At 44.4% G+C, this 20,673-nt stretch overlaps 2 protein-coding genes across 3 annotated transcripts in view; one reads left to right on the top strand and one right to left on the bottom strand.

The window, feature by feature from the left end:
• HDC (histidine decarboxylase) overlaps positions 1-2,085 on the top strand; it is a 26,565-nt gene extending 24,480 nt beyond the window's left edge. For both annotated transcript variants that reach the window (XM_012649223.1, XM_012649221.1), the window contains 2 exons: positions 764-865; positions 1,018-2,085. In XM_012649223.1, coding sequence (XP_012504677.1) covers positions 764-865; positions 1,018-1,764 — 849 coding nt within the window. In that variant the 3' untranslated portion in view covers positions 1,765-2,085. The remainder of the gene's footprint in view (positions 1-763; positions 866-1,017) is intronic.
• A 5,628-nt stretch (positions 2,086-7,713) lies between these two features.
• The window catches only part of SLC27A2 (solute carrier family 27 (fatty acid transporter), member 2), a 40,278-nt gene continuing 27,318 nt past the window's right edge, over positions 7,714-20,673 (bottom strand). Inside the window, exons 5-10 of the mRNA XM_012649496.1 lie at positions 20,433-20,627; positions 17,475-17,565; positions 16,355-16,553; positions 14,500-14,597; positions 10,616-10,746; positions 7,714-8,201 (exon numbers count right to left, since the gene is read on the bottom strand). Of these exons, the coding sequence (XP_012504950.1) occupies positions 8,025-8,201; positions 10,616-10,746; positions 14,500-14,597; positions 16,355-16,553; positions 17,475-17,565; positions 20,433-20,627 (891 nt within the window). The 3' untranslated portion in view covers positions 7,714-8,024. The remainder of the gene's footprint in view (positions 8,202-10,615; positions 10,747-14,499; positions 14,598-16,354; positions 16,554-17,474; positions 17,566-20,432; positions 20,628-20,673) is intronic.

Below are 20,673 nucleotides of genomic sequence, written 5' to 3'. Positions count from 1 at the left end.
ACATATATTTATGTTATGTGAAATATGCATAACAGAAAATGTACCATTTTAATTATTTTCAAGTGTGCAGTTCAGTGGCAGTAAGTATACTCACAATGTTGTGTGTATTGTGATGGCCACTATTTCCAAAACCTTTTCATCATCTCAAGCAGAAACTCTGTACTCATTAAGCAGGTACAAAGCTTTTTCCATGGTGGGTGGGGATGATATGTAAACATATGTTCTCTGTGGAATGTCAGAAAAAAGAGGGCAAAAGTGCATTTGAAGTCTAGGGTGAGCAGAGGTTTAAGAGGCACATGAAACATGCCTCTTAGGATGGGGCAGGAGTGTCGCTGGCCCATAGGGTGCGTCTGGGAAGATGCAGGCTGAAGGAGGCACCTGGCCGGGATTGCAGAGCATGGGCTGGGTTTTGGCTGTCCCCTTGCTCCCTTGGCCAGTCAAGGAGCCGTGAAACCGGGATACGAGCCCAGGTTGCCTGGACTGCAAGACACATGCCTTCCGGGTTCTGGCGCTGAGTTGAAAGAGGGCCCTGAGACGAGCTCCCGAGGAGGATCTGATTTGACAGGAAGCAGGGAGCCGTTGGAGGTTATCCAGCTTGGAACATGGGCAAAATGAAATGGAGAAGATAATGAGGCAGAAGCCACTCAGGTCTCTAGGATTGAAAGGTGTCGCTGGCTTAAAACCTTTTGGCAGTGTGAAAGTTTATACAGTTTGTCCCTCGCCTGATTGTTCACCTCGGTTCTCTCTCTGTTTACAATTCCAGGGTACTGAAATGGCTAAATATTTTGAATCTCTGGTCAGAAATGACCCTTTTTTTGAAATTCCTGCCAAGAGGCACCTGGGCCTGGTGGTTTTCCGTCTAAAGGTAATGCCATCTTCCACCGCCTCCTGTGAGTGACGTTATTTGGTGTTTCAGAACTGGTGGTTGTTGAGCCTCTTGGAAACCTAAATGCAGGGCTCTGGGGATGCTGACAGGGGCTGCGATGTGGACTTCACTTCTCTTTATCCTCCAAACAGGGTCCTAACTGTCTCACTGAAAGTGTGTTAAAGGAAATAGCCAAAGGGGGCTGTCTCTTCCTCATCCCGGCCACTGTCCAGGACAAGCTGATCATCCGTTTCACTGTGACGTCCCAGTTTACCACCAGGGACGATATCCTGAGAGACTGGAATCTCATTCGAGATGCTGCCACTCTCGTCCTGAGTCAGCACTGCACGTCCCAGCCTCGCCCGCAGGTCGGGAAGCTCATCCCCCAAATCAGGGGCTGCGGAGCCTTGGCTGGTGGAGTGTCCCTTTGGTGTGTCAACGAGGCGGGAGATGACCCAGTCCAGGCCAGGAAGATCATCAAGCAGCCTCCGCGTGCGGGCGCCGGTCCCGTGAGAAGGGAAAACGGCTGCCATGTCGAATCCCTGCTGGACCCGCTTGACGACTGCTTTTCAGAAGAGGCCCCGGATACCACTAGACACAAGCTGTCCTCCTTCCTGTCCGGCTACCTGTCCGTGCAGAACAAGAAGAAGACGGTGCGCTCCCTCAGTTGCAACAGCGTGCCCGCGAGTGCTCAGAAGCCACTGCCCACGGATGGCTCTGCGAAGAATGGGGGCTCCTCCCGGGTCAGAATCTTCTCCAGGTTTCCAGAAGAGATGATGCTGCTGAAGAAAAGTGCCTTCAAAAAACTAATCAAGTTCTACAGCGTCCCCAGCTTTCCCGAATGCAGCTCCCAGTGCGGGCTCCAGCTGCCCTGCTGCCCCCTGCAGGCCATGGTGTAGACAAGAGGTCCTGAGCCGGAGCCCAGGGACGTGCTCCCGGGAGTCTGGGAACCCCTCAAACTTGAGTGCTGAGTCTGTGTGCTTATGTGTATGTGCATTTTTCTTGGGGGCGAGTCCGTAACTTTTATCAGATTCTCATTGGGGATCTTGACCCACAATTGGATACATACGGAGAGTTGAAGCCAGTGTGATCTAGAAGGTTCCAGCAGGCAGGTCAGAGAGAAAAGGCTGAGAGTAGCGTATTGACAGGCAGCTTCTGTGGTTCAGCTTGTGACATGAAATGTAATGTAGAAATAAATTGTGCTTGTCTCTGAAACAAAACATATCCTGTGTCACTTACTTGGCCACTGAAACATGGATTCACTAACCCACCAGGCGCCTAAGCTCACGCACCTTATAGATTCTGCTTTTCAGGATGCTGAAGATTTGCACTTAGCTCTGAGAAAATGGGTTTGGAGGTGCCCTTGGTAGTGGACACGGCAGGCGGCTTGTATTCATAAGTGTCAGTGATGAGTCAGGCACCGTGGCTCACAGTTTATAAACGAGGAGACCAAGGCGCAGGGCGCACAGCTGTGATAGGCAGACCCAGGTCTCCCCGCTGTCAGTGACGCCCATGCTGCTCCCACCATCCAGCACTGTGCAAGGCGGGACTTGGTTAGGAGCTCCCTGCCTAGCAGGCGCCTCTGGTCCTCCAAGACGTTTAAATGTTTCCTTTCTAGGTTTGGAACTTGTGCATTTCCCATTTTCTCTGGACCCTGTAGTCAAAGAAAAGGTTTGCTCATTGGCAGCCTGCCCGTGGTTAGTTCAGAGTCCAAAAAAAAAAAAAAAAAAAATCATTTTTTGCCCATTTCAGATGGCACTTTTATAGGGAATGGCTCTGAAGTTGGTTGATAGGACAAGTATTAAAAATAAATGAAGCTGGACACTAGTTAAAGTGGTACGCATAGATTTTCATCAATAATATACTATTGCAATAGGGAAAAGCGTCCAGTGAGAACTGAACTCCACTTGGATTTGTGCAAAGGTGACTGGGTGTTTTAAAGGGAGAACGGGGGAATAGGGTGGGGCCAGCAGGGACTTGGCAGAGTCAGGAAAGTGAAAAATGTCAAAAAGCACAAAGTGTTCCTATGAAACCGCCCTGGGTTTGTTAACTGCTGTTTATCAAAATGAGGCTCCTGCCCTCCCACAGAGGTTGGGAGTCAGGTGCTCCATCGTCAGAGCTGGCTGGAACAGACAGTAAATTCTTTTGGCAGACTTGAGTTTTCTCAAGGCCTCCCTGTAAGCGGGGCTGGGGTCATCTTAGGGATGTGGCCTTGAGCTGTTAGAAACTGTTTGTTCAAGTCTTTATAGGCCAAGTTTGATGCCTAGTTGAGAAGAGAGCTCAGGGGAACCTGACTAGCGTTTGTTGGGGAGAGAATCTTTGTCAAGAGCTCAAAACTTGCTCCTTGTTCTCTACCAGTGATGCCTGAACTTGCTGCACACTAGCATCACCTGGAAGTCTTAAAAACATACTGATGTCTGGCTCTCATTCCCAGAGATCTTTTTTCTTTTTTTGAGACAGGGTCTTGCTCTGTTGTCCAGGCTGGAGTGCAGTGGTGTTATCACATCTCACTGTAACCTCAGACTCCTGGGCTCAAGTGATCCTCTTGCCTCAGCCTTCCAAGTAGCTGAGACTATAGGCACACACCGCCATGCCAATAATTTAAAAAATTTTTCGTAGAGGCTGGCTCACGGCTGGCTACGATGGCTCACACCTGTAATCCTAGCACTCTGGGAGGCCGAGGCGGGAGGATTGCTTGAGGTCAGGAGTTTGAGACCAGCCTGAGCAAGAGTGAGACCCCTGTCTCTACTAATAATAAAAAAAATTAGCCGGGCATCATGGTGTGCACCTGTAGTCCCAGCTACTCGGGAGGCTGAGGTAGAGGATCACTTCAGCCCAGGAGTTTGAGGCTGCTGTGAGCTAGGCTGATGCCACGGCACTCTATTCAGGCCAATTTTTTTTTTTTTTTTTTTGTAGAGACAGGGGTCTCACTCTGTTGCCCAGTTTGCTTTCAAACTCCTGGCCTCAAGTGAGTCTCCTGCCACCAAAGTGCTGAGATTACAGGTATGAGCCACTGTAATGGGCCTAAGATTTGGCTCTAATTGGAATGGGGTGGGCCTGGATTGTGGGCTTTTTGACAGCGCCCAGGTGCAGCAAACATCTGGTAACCACTGTTTTAGATTCACTTGCTGCTCAAAGAGGTGTGTGTGGGCCAGAAGTGCTGGCATCCCCCAGTGATTCCCACGTGCAGTAAAGCTTGAGAAGCACTGCTTTAGGCCAGTGATCCCCAAACCGAGCCTGAGTCAGAATCACCAGGTGGGCTTGTTAAAACGCGGATTTCTGAGTCCACTCCCAGAGTTCCTGATTCAGTAGGTCTGGGGTGGGGCCCAAGAATTGGCACGTCTAACAAGCTTCCCAGGTGACGCAGATGCTGCTGGTCCAGGGTCCACACTCTGAACTTCTGGTGTACGAAGACGTTCCCTTCCTGTAAGTGCTGGGCCAGAGCTTAGTCAAGCCAATGAGCTGTGTGGCTTCAGGCATGTCACTTAATTTCAGGCTTCAGGTTTTTCTTTTATCAAATAAAGAGGTTTGACTAGACACTCTCTAGGATTGCTTTTAGTTCTGCTACAGCACATCACAATACATGTGTGTGTACCTAGTAAATATATAGAAGCTGATAATTGACGGGAAGTTCCAAGAACAATTGCAGGCTTAAGATGACAAGGGGCTTCTTGATGCTGGGCCTTTCCTGGGGATTGCACTTTGGGCCACTCCAGATGTAAGAGGTGAGCCTCAGTTAGTAAGAGATAATCCAGCTCTGAGGAGCTGAGTTACACTAACTAAGCACCCATGATGTGTAACTCAGGATGCTTTTCCTCTACGTCAGTGGTTCCCAAAATGTGGCTTCCCGACCCACAGCATCAGCCGCACTTGGCAATTTGTTAGAAATGCAAACTCCAGTTCCAATTCCAACTCTGGGGCCGGGCCCCAGCACTACGTGCTGAGCACATCTCTTGATCCATAGCGGGCATCCACTAAATGCTTGTAGGGTGGGTGTATAGACAAGCAACACTTTTAACAAATGATCTCTTAGGGTCGGTCACTGCAGCTGGTTTGAACTCCTGGGTTCAAGCGATCCCCCGCCTCAGCCTCCCCAGTAGCTGGGACTATAGGTGTGCACCACCACGCCGGGCTAATCTTATCCATTTTTATACTGATTCTCATTAGCTTCCATTTCAGATGCCGACACTTCCTAGTTTTGTCCCCAAGTTATTTTGGTGCCTACAGCATCCTAGCTATGCGTTGATTACGAATTTCCAACAATACATTTGAAATCAAAGACCTGTTGATCTAGTGAATGATTTACATGGATATCAATTTATGTTTTTTTAAATCCATTTATACTTTCAAATGAAGATGACTTACTTATGCAGATATTTCTATGGGCACAATTTCTGACCCTTTTATAAGAGAAAAATCAGTCTTCATAGTTGGTTGTCTCTCACGGGTGATGGCTTGATTTCGTTTACATACATGCAAAGCCAGGGGCGGAAGATACTGTGCTGGCGCCTCCATCCATCTCCGTGGAGCTGTAGCACCTGGCCAGGATCAGGGAGGTGTGGGGAAGTGGGAGGCTGAGGAAGCCATCAGGCTGGGAGGGAGGGAGGGGAGTGAGGACAAAGGTTCCTAACTGGAAAGTCTGAAATACGGGTCAGAGGCTGTCAGGGCCAAGCAGGCTCTGGTTAATGGAACACTAATGTTCTGGTTGACAGTGTAAGTGCTGACTTTTCACCCAAAGAGATATCCCTTGTTACACAGAATGATGACACTGCTTTAACATAATCTCTGCTGACAACCTGATTCACTTTGACAAGATTCCATGTAACATGATTGCACAACGTGAGACTCAAAAACAGAGGCTATGCTATATCCCATTACTTGGGTTCAAATTCTCGCTGGGAGAGCAATAAAGCAAAAGCAGAGAGAATGTTGCAAAACTTCCCCAGTATTGACCCACAAGCAATAATCAATATAAATTATTTTTGGTGTTTTTTTTTGTTTGTTTTTTAGAGACAAGGTCTTGCTCTGTCACCCAGGCTGGAGTGCAGAGGTGTTACCATAGCTTACTGCAGTCTTGAACTCCTGGGCTCAAGTGATCCTCCTGCCTCGGCCTCCAGAGTAGCTAGGACTACAGGTGCATGCCCAGCTAATTTTTAAATTTTCTGTCTTGCTATGTTGCCCAGGCTGGTCTTGAACTCCTGGCCTCAAGCAATCCTCCTGCCTCGGCCTCCCAAAGTGCTGCGATGATTGGTGTGAGCCACGAGCCACCGAATCTAAATTATTGGCAAAATTCACAAAGATGCAGCATATCCAGTTTTCCTTAGGCTATCCTCAAGTCCTTTACGCATATTAAGTGCTCAGGAAATGTTTGTTACACATGAGTGGGGCAGGGATTCTGGTGATGATTCCTTTATTATTTATTTAGTTATTTATTTTTTATTTCAGAATATTACAAGGGTACAAACACTCCGGTTACATATATTGCCTTTGCACTGCCTGAGTCAGAGCTAAAGTGTGCCTGTCCCCCAGACAGCACACACCACACCCATTAGGTGTGAGTTTACCCATGATGATTCCTTTCAGATGTCACCTAAGAGAGTGAAGAGGGTTAAAAAAAATTGCTGTATCTTCAAGGGTACAGTGGGATAAAAGAAAAAGAAAAACAATTTCTAGTATGTATTGGGGCTGGGGGTGGTGACACTTCTCGTATGTCATTGAAACTCCCTAGCTATATTTGCCTGGGGTTTTATGGGGACAAAATTGGGGAAAAATGGGGCTCCTTACCAGCTCGTGTTATCTCAGGATGTCCTCTAGGGAAGAAAACTCCACTAGGGAAACTTCTAGGGAGGCTGTGGTGAACTTGGGTCACCCTTTCTGGATGTGGACTCAGTGACCATGATGCTCCCGTGGTCTAGGACAAGCTCTAGGTGAGGAACATGTCATATTTAGTGCTGCTGCCAAGGACCTGCTCCTGGAACCCCGTTGCAGCCCATACATGCAGAGGTGAAGGAATAATACCCCGGAAGGGAGGCAGCTGAAATAAGGAGAAAGAGCTCCTGAGAATTTCCCAAAGCCTCCCGTGCCGTGCCAAAGGCCCCCCGGCCCTTGAACAGGCTTCACACGCGGGAGACTGGCTGTGGAGTGAAACCAGCTCCCATCTGAGGCATGTGGGGCATTTGCGTGTGGGACTGGGGGTGCTAATTGGAGAGCGGGGACTTATCTGGTCCACAGATACATTTTGTCTGGGATGCATGGAAGTTTCAAAAATTTTGAGACTTCAGATTTTAAAAAACTGGGAGATTGACATAAATATCCGGATTTCTGTTTTCTGAATAATCAGAAGATCCCAGCAGTACCTGACCTGTGTTCCCACATGACAATACTCAGCTGACTTAGTAGCTGTCCCTCCCCAAGTTTGCGGCATTCATTTGTGACCTGCTTCTCTTATCCGCATTACCTGTGCAAATCCTGAGGACATTTGAGTTTGCAACCCTTGATGTAGCTAAAAAAAAGTATTGAAATAAATTTCTTTATTGAAGAATTTATTGAACTCTGATGTCACAGATATAGGCTCCTGAGGACTACAGATGGCATTATCACCTGTTGGGTGATGCAGTCTGTACGCAGTGGGTGAGGAGGGTTGCCTTATAGTGCAGCTGGATTTCCACTGGGTTGTCCGTTGCTGATTTGCCCCTCACCTGACCTCCACTCCCCAACCACTTTTACCTAGAATGCCATTATCATTATGAATGGGACCCCTGTGAAAAGTTACCAATGAGGCCGTCAGGCTTTGGAGTAATTGACACAGGCTTTGCGTTTAGAATAAAGTCGGGAAAGAACACAAGAGACAGTGCCATCTCATGTTGGTGTTCGTCTATTTTATTATGTCTTTTAAAAAATAATGGCCTCCCTCCAACAAGCTCCATTTGCGAATACAAACAGTAGGTGTACATTGAAAAATAATCATCTCTAAGTCTTTTCACTTGCAAAGGTTCAGGTGTAACTAAAAAAAAGTCTCCCCTTATTGGTATGCTTAATTTCCTATGCAAAAATCACACCTCACAATCTTCGATCAAATTAAAGGTGAGTTATATCAAATGGCCGTACTAGGTCCATTCATTTTCTTTCTGGGAATATTGAGTTACCCTCCTGGGAATATTCAGAGTTTCAGAGTGTTAGCACTTATGGCATTGTAAATGTCCTCAGTCATGGGCACATACATTTTTGCTGCGTCATCCAAGAAATATAAGGCATCTTTGACGACAGTGGGGTTAAAGCCCTCCTCCACCAGGGTCACTTTGCGGTGTTTGTAAGTCCCAGTAATCTCAATGGTGTCCTGGAAAACATCAAAGAATCCACATTGCAGTTGTGTTTTGCAACAGATTAGGGAGCCAGGCAAAGGGTAGGGGTTAGGTATACGGATTTGGCAACTCAGTGGTATCCCTGGCTCCTGTGAGAGCTGTGAAGTGAAAAGTTGGTTTTTTAAACATTTTTTTCAGCCAGCTGTGCCATCCTAGCATTCTGGGAAGCCAAGGCAGGAGTATCACTTGAGGTCAGGAGCTTGAGACCAGACTGAGCAAGAGTGAGACCCCATCTCTATATAAAAAACAAAATTAAAAAAAGTTTTTTTCCATGTAAAAAATTTAAAAATTTTTTGCATGCATAGGATGGATATAAAAATTATTTTTAAATTGACAGATAACAGTGTATTTTTTTTATCGCGTACAACATGATATTTTGAAGTACATATACCTTGTGGACTGGCTAAATCTAGCTAACTGACAAATGGATTACCTCACGTAGCTATCATTTTTGTGGTAGGAGCCCGTAACATCTACTCTCTTTACATTTTCCAGCAAAGTGAACATTTTCTACGATACCCACGAATCCTGTTTTCAGAATCTCCACTAGGGGGCCCTTTGCGAGGTATTTTTTTTATTCCCTTAAAGCTTCAGGATCACCTTTGGGGAGAGCGGAGCTGACAACAGTGAAAAATTTGTTATTGACTTCTAGTCATTTAATCCATGTTTTTAGAATTAAATCGTTGGCTGCGCGTGGTGGCCCATGCCTATAATCCTAGCACTCTGGGAGGCTGAGGCAGGTGGATCGTTTGAGCTCAGGAGTTCGAGACCAGCCTGAGCAAGAGTAAGACCCCGTCTCTACTAAAAATAGAAAGAAATTAATCGGACAACTAAAAATATATATAGAAAAAATTAGCTGGGCATGGTGGCAAGCACCTGTAGTCCCAGCTACTCGGGAGGCTGAGGCAGGAGGATCGCTTGAGCCCAGGAGTTTGAGGTTGCTCTGAGCTAGCTGACGCCACGGCACTCTAGCCCAGGCAACAGAAGGAGACTCTGTCTCAAAAAAAAAAAAAAAAAAAGAATTAAATTGTCAAGATTAATTGTAACAATAAGAATATCAACAAATAAGATTTTCACGAACCAAGTGCAGGGTTTTGCCTAGGTTTTGCATTAACTGCCTTGTGAGTTGTACTTAACTCACGCTAGTTTTGAGCCTGGGGCCTCGTGAAGCATATGTAACTCATGGTCTCTTTACCTTGAGAGCTGCGTGAACTATTTTTCAAGTTGCATATAACTGACATACAGAAAACAATAAAAAATAAATTTTTCATTAAATTAGAAAGGATTGTTTTGTTTTCGAAGTTTTGATTCTATTTTCATCATAATACATCATGGCTCCAAGGAATATTTTTTTTTTCTAGTGTAGCAGTCAATGTATTAATTTTTTTTTTTTTTTGAGACAACAGCTCACTCTGCTGTGCCAGAGGCACAGGCATCATCATAGGTCACTGCAACCTCAAGCTTCTGGACTCAAGTGATCTTCCTGCCTCAGCCTCCCGAGTAGCTGGGACTAGAGGAGCATGCCACCACATCCAGATAATTTTTCCATTTTTTTGTAGAGATGGGGTACAAATGGCAGCGGGGTGGGAGGGGGGTTCCTCAATCTTGCTCAGGCTGGTTTTGAACTCCTGGCCTCAAGTGATCCTCTTGCCACGGGCTGCCAAAGCGCTAGGATTATAGACGTGAGCTACCTCGCCCGGCCAATTAATATGTTAATTGAAATATCTGAGGATACTTCATTTTCATGTCTCTTTACCATCTGGTTGCAAAGCAAGTGTCAGTACTTTATGAACATCAACAGAAATAGCCCTATACACACAACAATATCTGGAATCCTAAGACTTTTTTCTTAAGTCTTCAGCTAAAGAATCACAGAGCTCAAAGTCGAAAAGTGAGAATGTTAAACTAACGAAAGGGTTAAAAATTGAGGAAACAAAAAATAACCCTCTAGTGGTGATAGTTAAGTCTTGGGTACTTCCACCTGGCTAATGACGCCCAGTTAAATTTCACACCATATAAAAATGTAGGATGTCAGTGGATTTTTCCATTCTATAAAACTGGAAATGACAAATAGGAGGGTCAGAGCATCTCTGTTTGGAGTGTCTGTTGCACCTCATCGAACACGATCTTTGTGAGTTATTTGCTAAGATTGCTGCTGGATGAATTGCCTGTCATTTTAGGGAGAAAGGGATTAGGATTGCATTTCTGCTAGCTATATTTTCTGGTATGTATGCTTCCTTATTGATCCACGACATGTCTTTCTGAGCTTCCTGGAAAGGGTAGTGAAAATTTGGCAAATGTGGTCACTCTGGGAAAAGGGGATTTGTTTGCTAAGAGGCAGGGATCTCCAAGAGAGAAGATAATTGAACTTTATAAAGAGAGATCTTACCTGTATTCTTAGAAACCGTGGCCTCGCATAAGTAGGCAGATAATCAGCAATGATCTGGAAGAGTTTCTTTCCATCAAATTCATGGTTTTCTTTCATTTTGATGGAGGCCATGCCAATTCGGCCCTCATGACCTACAAATAAAGTGAGCAAAAATTACATGTGTTGTAGCTATTTATTTATGATGCTTTGCTGGTTCAAGAACTGTGGATCAAGACAACATTATAGCATAGTTGAATTTTTTATTTCAAATACATGTTAAAGTTATTCTAAAGTGAATGTACTGATAGTAACAGCTATACATTGATTGAATCTTTATTATATGCCAAGCTCTATACTATGTGTGTTTTATGGAATATCTCATTTAATCCTCACAACAACCTCATGAGGAGGTACAAATGTTATCTCCCATTTACAGATGAAGAAATCGAGGCTTAAAGATAGTCAGGGACTTATTCAAGGTCACAGGGCAAATACTAGGCAGGGTCAGAAATTGAATCCGGGAAGGCTGGCTCCAACCCTGTGCTAGTAATCATTATCCTTTTATGAAAACATCTGAGTGGGAAACAGGTTGAACTGATGGCTAAAGATTTTTTTTTTTTAACACTACAGAGAGAAGTCCTTGCTTCACTGTCATGAATAATGGAACAGGGCGTTGTTTAGGTTGCAATGTCAGGCCTGTTATGCCTCCGGGCACAAACACCACCTTTGCAGCTGACTTATTTAATCAAGGTTTGTAATAGCTTTGCCTGTCTGCATTTCAGAGAGGCTGCGGGACTGGAGGTGCAGGGGTCAGCTGTTTTGTGCCCTCCCATGGATGTCCATCTGTCCCGAGAGGATGTGCTCTCCACAAAGAAAACACATCCTGACAGCAGGGCCGTGAGCAGAGAGGAGTTTAGAACAATCACCACTGTTTTCTTGTGGGGACAGTGGTAACTAGGTATTAATATATCTTGTACCTGATCGAGCAGAGCCAGAGGGAGTCCAGGTGTACTTCCCTGATCTACTTAGCTGTAATCGGAGAGAGGGAAGGAGCCTCCCTTGGTCACCTGGGCCCCAGCTTTCGAAATCTCTCCCATGGTGATTGTGTGTTTACCTATGGCTCTAAGGAAGGCAAAACACAAAAGGAAAAAAAAAACGCCCCCTCACTTGGCTTGCCTCTTATCTGAAGGAGAGAGGTAGGGCACTGGATCCTCCTTCTTCAGGGGTCCCTGGTACCTATCTCAGGATCTCAAATGTCTCCAGTAAGCTCCTTTTAGAATGAAGGCAGGGGCTCATGCAACAGATATCTCCGCACTGACTGGCTCCTTGCTTCTTGCTCTGGCAGCAGCAGTGCCTGACCTAGGGGTAAATGGGCCCGTTGGTTCTTGGCTGCTGCCTGGGTCTGAGGTTAATTTGGGACTAGTTCACCTCCGGGGGTAAAATTCAAGCCTACAGCAGTTCTGGACTGAGTCTAAAGATCAATTCTGGCTTGGAATTCTTTAGAGGTGCATTGTCCAATATGGCAGCCGCTGGTTATTTGTGGGTATTACAACTGAAATTAATAATTAAATGAAAATCCTTAGTTGCACTAGCCACATTCCCAGTGCTCAACAGCTACATGGTGGCTATTGGATACCATAACGGACGGTGCAGATATAGAACATTTTCATCACTGTAGAAAGTTCTGTTGAGAATGAAAAGTTTTAGAGAGTAGCTGGGCAGTTCTGGTCTGATACCTAGAAAAAGTCAGTTCCACTCTAGGTCCAAACCTAGAAGTTCCCTCTTGTCCAAAGCTGAGATCTGCGAAGGCCTTGCTTAGAATCACCCAGAGTGGGCTGATAATCTCATTTTAGAAAGGCCTGCTGCATTTCTAGGCTGGAATGGGGCTGGCCTCTGCAGATGGGAGGCCAGACAGCATCGAGTGTGGCACTGAGAGTCACAGAGTCTGAAAGTTTAGAATTTATCTCTAATCTTTCATTGCTGCAAGAAATCTCCTGGGATCCCAGGTGGACTTCCAGCCTCTCTTTACATACCCAGGCTGGTGGGGCATTTCCCACCCCGGAAGACAAGACCATTCAATTGGTGGTCCCTCTGGTTTCAGAGGAGTTCTCAGGCTAAAAATCTGCTCCCTGGTTATTTCAATCTGGTTTTAGTTCTGATCTCTGGAGCAGCACAAAACACACCTGCTTCTCGTTCTCCCTGTCTGCCAACCACTGGAAGACCATTAGCCTCCATTAACCTCCTCTTCTTTGTTCTAGATCAGCGGCTCCCAAACCTTACTTGTCTAACCTTACTGGTTAGACTGACTTGGGAATTAAAAAAAGACACGCAGATTCTGAGTCCCAAACCCCAGAGGATCTTGATCCCTAAGAGCTGGGCTTTAAAAAGTTTCTCGGGTGATTCTGATAATTGGCCAACTTTTTGGAACCTTCTCAGACTTTAGTGTTGTTGTTGTTTTTTTAAATTGTGATAAAGAACACAAAATTCATTATTATACCCATTTTAAAGTGTACAGTTCAGTGGCATTTAGTACACTCACAATGCTGTACAATCATCACCAGTATCTTCGTTTTTTTTTTTTTTTTAGACAGAGTCTTGCTCTATTGCTTGGGCTAGAGTGCCATGGCATCAGCCTAGCTCACGGTAATCTCAAAACTCCTGGGTTCAAGCAATCCTACTGCCTCAGCCTCCCAAGTAACTGGGACTATAGTCGCACACCACAACGCCCGGCTAATTTTTCTGTTTTTAGTAGAGACGGGGTCTTGCTCTTGCTCAGGCTGGTCTCCAACTCCTGAGCTCAAGCGATCCTCCTGCCTCAGCCTCCCTGAGTGCTAGGATCATAGGCATGAGCCACCGCACCCAGTCTGGCATCTGTAATTAACAAGATCTATTGTCACAGCAACCTTCATGTATATATTTGATAGATATACATTTAGTATTGACGTAATTAAAATGAATTTGTTCTCCTGACAACTTCAACTGCAGGTCTAGTATTACCTCTAATTTTAATGATTTGCCTGTAGTCAAATAGCCAGCAGGTGTTACAGCCAGGACTCAAGGTCAAATCTCGGCCCTCCTAACTCTGCTGGCAGAAGCACATCTGCAGATGAGGTGGTGGTGACAATACTCTGTTATGATTTTGGAACTTATAGTGGGGTGAACTGGAGTTAGAAACCTTAAAAAGAAGAGGCTGGGCTGAGCATGGTGGCTCACGTCTGTAATCCCGGCACTCTGGGAGGCTGAGGTGGGAGGACTGCTTGAGCTCAGGAGTTTGAGACCAGCCTGAGCAAGAGCAAGACCCCGTCTCTACTAAAAATAGAAAAATTAGCCAGGTGTGGTGGCGCACGCCTATAGTCCCAGCTACTCAGGAGGCTGAGGAAGGAGGCTTGCTTAAGCCCAGGAGTCTGAGGTTGCAGTGAGCTATGATGATGTCACTGCACTCTACCCAGGATGACAGAGTGAGACTCTGTCTCAAAAAAAAAAAAAAAAAAAAAGGCTATACAAAATCAGCCCCTTCCCACTTTTTTCTCCTAGCAACTGCGCTTGCTCTTATTTATACCTCCTAGTTCAGAGGCCAAGACACTATTTCCCAGCTCTCAAGCATGACACAACTTTTCTTAGTTGTGCCAAACACAGCATGGGACCCTGTATTTCCGAGACTTAGTTTGCCTGAGAGCCCAAGAACAGGTGGAAACTGAACCACAGAGGAAAGCCGTATTCAGATGTACTGAGTTGGCTGCTGTAATGGAACATAAGTCAGACATAAGCTCCTTACTCCCTGGTGGCTGAAAGAATTGTTTAATTCTCTGGCTGGCGGGAGAAAACAATGACAAACTTTGCCCTGGGGTTAAAATTATGCTCAGCTACTGTGTGGCTTTAGGCAGAGATTTCTGTCTTGTGCATACCTGGCACGGACACTCCATACACATTCACTTCTTGGACAAAATCAACCAGTCCTACTATGTCAGCGACTTCGGTGGTGGCCACATTTTCCCCTTTCCACCTGGAAGAAAAGGCAAGGTACGCAGAGGTCACTGGTGGCTTTTGGCCCAGATTGCAACGACAAAGAGCAGGTATTTCCTTCAGACCTCTGCAGGGTAGCTGACCTTGTCTTCCCCATCTTGGCCCCTTAAATCCCCAACTTAGTTATGGGTGAAGTATCCTGCTTGAGACATAAAAGGCAAAGTTATATATCTAGATAATAAAATAGGGAATTTTATTTATTTTAGAGACAGGCTCTTGCTCTGTCACCTGGGCTGGAGTGTTGTGGTGTAATCACAGCTGGCTGCAGCTGTGAACTCCTGGGTTCAAGTGATCCTCCCACTTCAGCCTCCTGAGTAGCTGGGACCACAGGTGCACGCGACCAGGCTAATTAAAAAAAATTCTTTTTTTTTTCTTTCAGAGATGGGGTCTCGCTATATTGCCCAGGCTGGTCTCAAACTTCTGGTCTTATGTGATCCTCTTGCCTGGGCCTCCTGAAGTGCTGGGATTATAGGTGTGAGCTACTGTACCCAGCAAAAATGTGGAATTTTAGTCTTGTCACATGAAACACGATACACAGAAGGATGTTGTTCTAATGTTAAAATACAGCCTTGGCTAAGAAAGGCACTGGAAATCAGAAATAAGTCTCAATTACTTTTTGCTGTGTTTAGACTTCTCACTTTTCTCATGTATTAAGTTCCTATTTAATTTAATTACTGAAGTTCTGTGTAATAGAATTTGATATTTGTATTTCAGGGTCTCAGGGCAAAAAGAAAGCTTTTGATTAAAAAGGAAAAAAAATCATACGTTAGTTGCAGGGACATTATACTGTTAAGGCCCAATTAGGTGCTATTTTTCACTTAATAAAGAGTTCAATTTTGTTTTACATAAATATTTCAGACCTCCCAGAAGTATCTTCTTAAGGACATGAAGGTGGCATAAAATAATGATATGGAGCCTGAGCCACGGAAGATTGGAGATGGAAGGGACCCTGAGGATCACTGGGACCCTCATTTCATGCGTGAAAGAACTAGGTCCAGAGTAGATACCTGCCTTGATAACACTGCTGGTTGGGGGCACAGGGGAGCTTGGTTTTCCTCCTTCAACCCAGAGAGATCTACCTATTGCAGTCAGATGGCTTCCATCCCTTCCTCGTTCAGTCGTGCAAAAAGTAATTGTGTGTGTCAGGCACTGTGCTAGGCGCTGGAGGTGAACAGGCAAACCTCCCTCAGGGGTTTACATACCATGGAAGCTGTGTCAGGAAGCTGCAGGACTGTGCTATTGTTAAGAATTAATTTCGTGGTCTATTAGAAGGACTTTCAAACTTCCTAGTGCTGACCTGGGGGTTCTGTGGGAAAGTAGCTGGCTGGGGATGGAGGGAGGGGAGGGACTCTGAACGCCTCACTCCCTCTTCAACCAGATCAGTGCCACATGAATGGGCATGGGATTTTATCTGAAGAAAAGCTCTGGCTGTCCTAAGAGTGACCAGCAATAACACAGGACAAACATGAGGAGTTAAAAGGACTTTGGTCTCCAGAATTCTGACACAGTTTCCTGCCTCGCTCTCATCTGGTGTTGCTCAACCAAGTTAACCATGCACTGCAGAGCGACGCTGCACACACTTCACTCTTTATTCTCTGGGAACACAGGTTGAACTGACACGCTAAAGAGACAGAAGGGAACGAAGCACCATAACCAAAGTGGAATGCGATTCCAACTTAAGAGGAAGCTGAACTGTACACGTGTTTTCTTTTGGCTAAATAATTTAGAGAACCCAACCGGAATGTATCGCCAACTCTGTCATGGAAGTAGATGAAATTTTCATGGTCAATCATTAAGAGATCTCCAGTGTTGAAATACAGGTCTCCTTTCTTAAAGACATCTCTCAGTTTTTTCTTCTCTGTCTGAGGCTTCCCCCCAGCATAGCCGCTAAATGGTGTAAGTTGTGTGATTTTGCAAACCAGGAGTCCAACTTCACCTAAGACAGAGGAAAGTAAATTATTATTTTATGTGCTAGAGGTAAGCACATTTATATATCAACCTATTCTTTTTTTTTTTGAGACAGAGTCTCACTGTGTTGCCCGGGCTAGAGTGAGTGCCGTGGCGTCAGCCTAGCTCACAGCAACCTCAAACTCCTGGGCTCAAGCGATCCTCCTGCCTCGGCCTCCCGAGTAGCTGGGACTACAGGCATGCGCCACCATGCCCGGCTAATTTTTCTATATGTTTTTAGTTGTCCAATTAATTTCTTTCTATTTTTAGTAGAGACGGGGTCTTGCTCTTGCTCAGGCTGGTTTCGAACTCCTGAGCTCAAACAATCCGCCCGCCTCGGCCTCCCAGAGAGCTAGGATTACAGGCGTGAGCCACCGCGCCCGGCCCAACCTATTCTTAAAACTGATGCCATATAACCTATTAGCAACAAGCTGGCTGTAGAAAGTATCATTTTCCATGCATGTGTACATATGAATTATATATATATTAATATATATGCATCATATACACACATACACATTATTCTATATGGCCACGCATCTGTAATTCTTTTAATGCTAATATATTACTGAATAATGACTTACACACAATTAGACAAATGCACAAGTAGTTAAAGCTTACAGGTAAAGATCACCTAAAGCTAAGTATAGTTTGCAACCATACTTATATATCCCTTCCCACAAAACACTGCATAAGCAAGAAGTTCTTAAGCTAGGTTTAAAACTATAATTGTTTTACATGTAGTGGGAAATTAGCATCTTTTGGAATTTCTGTTATTTCTGAGGATACTTAAGCCCTTCCCTTTCCCTACTCTTATAAATTTTACCATGTGGCAATAATGTTAGTTCTCAAATGGCCCTTGGTCAAGATAAGAAAGGGCACAGGTTAACTGAACAAAAGTCCACTGTACCTTTAGGAACTCTAATGCAATATCCATTTGCATCACGAACAGGTTCATCTTTCTCGACATCATATTTAATCAGGTCATGAGTTATCACTTTCTGGCAAAATTAAAATATATCATTTTGAGTACACATTTTTTACAATTTTTTATCATGGTATAACATACATACAGTACATAAAGTACACATACCTTAAGTGTACAAGTTGGTGAAATTTTGCATTTGTATGCACCCATGTAACTACCACCAGATCAAGATATAAAACATGGGTGCGGTGGCTCACACCTGTAATCCTAGCACTCAGGGAGGCTGAGGTGGGAGGATTGCTTGAAGTCAGGAGTTTGAGACCAGCCTGAGCAAGAGTGAGACCCCATCTCTATTAAAATAGAAAAAATTAGCAGCGCATAGTGGTGCGCATGCCTGTAGTCCCAGCTACTTGGGAGGCTGAGGCAGGAGGATCGCTTGAGCCCAAGAATCTGAGGTTGCTGTGAGCTAGGCTGATGCCACGGCACTCTAGCCTGGGCAACAGAGAGAGACTCTGTCTCACCTGAAGTCTCCTCCTGCTCCTTTCTGTGAAGTTAATTACTACTCTGACTTTTATCACCATCAATTGATCTTAAATCTGAAATAAGTGAAATAAATGTATGCCTTTGTGTCTGTTTCTTTCACTTGATATGTCTGTGATATTCATTCATCCATGTGGGTACTCCTACTAGTGGTTTATTTTTTATTGCCATGCAGTTTTCCCTTGTATGAATATATCATGCCTTATTGATCTATTCTCCTGTTAATGGGTATTTGGATTGTTTCTAGTTTTGGACTATTATAAATAAAGCTGTTATAAACATTCTTGTACATGTCTTTTGGTGGATATATCACACAGGGGTTTTTAAAATCTTGTATAACCTTGCCACTATTAGATGTTTCACATTTCCAGGGAAAAGTTATCTAATATATTTAAGAATCAAAGGCATAATCATTTCATGCCCATAACTATGAAATTATTAAAATTCTGTCATATTTAATATAATTGAATGGCTTAAAGATTTAAATTCCAATAATTCAGTAACAGCAATAAGTATATTATTATCCCTATTGGCAGAAAATGCAAATATGACAGTATTTGGATGTAATTATTAGCCATGATTACTGTGTCTGTTGCAAGTTTATATTTAAGTCTATGTGATAAAGCAACCAATCATATGCTTTAGTATTAGCAGCTTATTAAGAAGCAAGCGGCATTTATGGTCAACAAATGTAGATCCTCTTTATTTGCAAGAATGTCAAAAATTTCTGGGTGGTAACTAGCGCTTCTATCGATATCAATTTTTTTCTCAATGTGGTTTTGCTTAAAGTATAAAAACTGACAATAAAACATGGCAGTCGATGGATAGGAAAGCAAAGAACTAGTAACACACACCGCCAGCTGACCCTCTTAGTGGTTCCGGCGGGCAGTAGGAGATGGATTCTGTCGTAGCAATGCTGCCCGGTGGAGTTTTCTGCGATGATGGAAATGTTCTACACCTGCCCTGCTCAATATGCTAGTCACTAACCATATGTGGCTAGTGTGACCAAGAAACTGAATTTAAACTTTTATTCACATAGTTTAAAATAGCCACATGTAGCCAGTAGCTACTGTTTGGATAGTGCAGGTCTGGAGGGCAGTGGAGGGACCTGTGTAGCGTAGGTTTGGCTGTCATTGTCAGAGAAATTCCTTAGACTGAGGAACATCTTGAGATCAGGCCAGAATATAAGAAATGGAATGACAATTATCATTACACCTAACAATTATCCAAGGCTATGACATGACAGGCACTGGGCTACAGCCTCTAAGAGCTTTTTCATAAAGTTATTTAATTTAATCCTTTCAACAATCCCTTTCTCTTATTGAGTGCAGACTAGACCCTGGGCTCAATATCTTCTCTTTTTGTCTCTGTTTTACAGATGATGAAATTGAGGCCTAAGGAACATAAGTTACTGGCCCAAGGTCACTCAGCTAGTATGTGGAGGTGCTGAGATTTGCTCTCCAGAGCCAGGGCTCTTGTGCACACTGATTTCTGTCCTCTGTACTCTGCTGGTCTGTCCCTGAGGACAAAGGTTGCCTCGGAGTTCCAGTGTGGCTGTTCCATGACCAGGCAGGATGAGCTGCCCAGAGACCACAGTGACTTCTCAAGTCAGTGGAGTTTCAGCGTTTGCTCAATATTCCTGGAATTTTGCAGAATAGTTCGTTATCTGGAAGGCTGACTGCTTGAGCACAAAAATACAACACATTGTCCAGAGACCTCAAGCAATATAATGACTGACAGGGCAGAGACTCCTATGTGAGCTGGCTTAAATATAAGAAATATCGTTCTGGCGGAATTATTAGGTGAACAGAATGTTCAGCAGATTGAGAACTGGGATGCCTGGGCCCCACCTCAGAGCAACTGAATCCCCTGGGGCCCTGCATCTATGCATATAAAAAGCTTCCCAGGTGATTGTGATGCACAGCACAATTAAAGGGAAATGCGCTTTACAGTGTTAAACTTACAGAAATTGTAACCTTCGGGTGTTTTATCATGTGTAAGTATAAATGGCAACAGAAAGACTTTATATAAATTGCAGATGTCAAAGGCACAATGCATTGTTACTAGTAGAAACTGAGATGTTTTTAATTGGAGGATCCTGATTTTTTGATTGTCACAGAGAGTGAGCAGAACCTCTTGGGGATACAGATGGGACGTATCTCTGATGCTGCTTGAGTTCTGATAATGACATACCTTTTAAGAAATCTCTGCATTCTGCGCACCATCCAAGGGATGGACACGCTTGAAACTCGGACTTGGGGGGAGGGGGGAGGCAAGGGCCACATACCTAACCTAAACATCTGTACCCCCATAATATGCTGAAATAAAAAAAAAAAAAAGAAAGAAAATCCTGCATTCTGAAAACCAGCTACATATGCTCTCATTTTTCAATGTACTTACGCTCTGTAGGAAGTTTATTCTTCCAACAGCACCTATTTTTCTTGTGTAATTCATAAATCCGATATTGCTTTCAGTGGCAGCATAGAACTCGTAAATGTGAATATCCCCAAACCTCTTGATGAATTCCCTCCACACATCTGCTCGTAAGCCATTTCCCATCGCCATTCTCACTTTATGGTCACGGTCGTTCGGTTTCTGTGGTAGGGGGAGAAGAAGGGACCAACCTGAAACGTCTCTGGAG

Source organism: Propithecus coquereli, unplaced genomic scaffold, assembly GCF_000956105.1.
Source record: "Propithecus coquereli isolate 6110/MARCELLA unplaced genomic scaffold, Pcoq_1.0 Scaffold3, whole genome shotgun sequence".
Classification (NCBI taxonomy): domain Eukaryota; kingdom Metazoa; phylum Chordata; class Mammalia; order Primates; family Indriidae; genus Propithecus; species Propithecus coquereli.
This window is presented reverse-complemented; position numbering and strand designations above follow the sequence as displayed.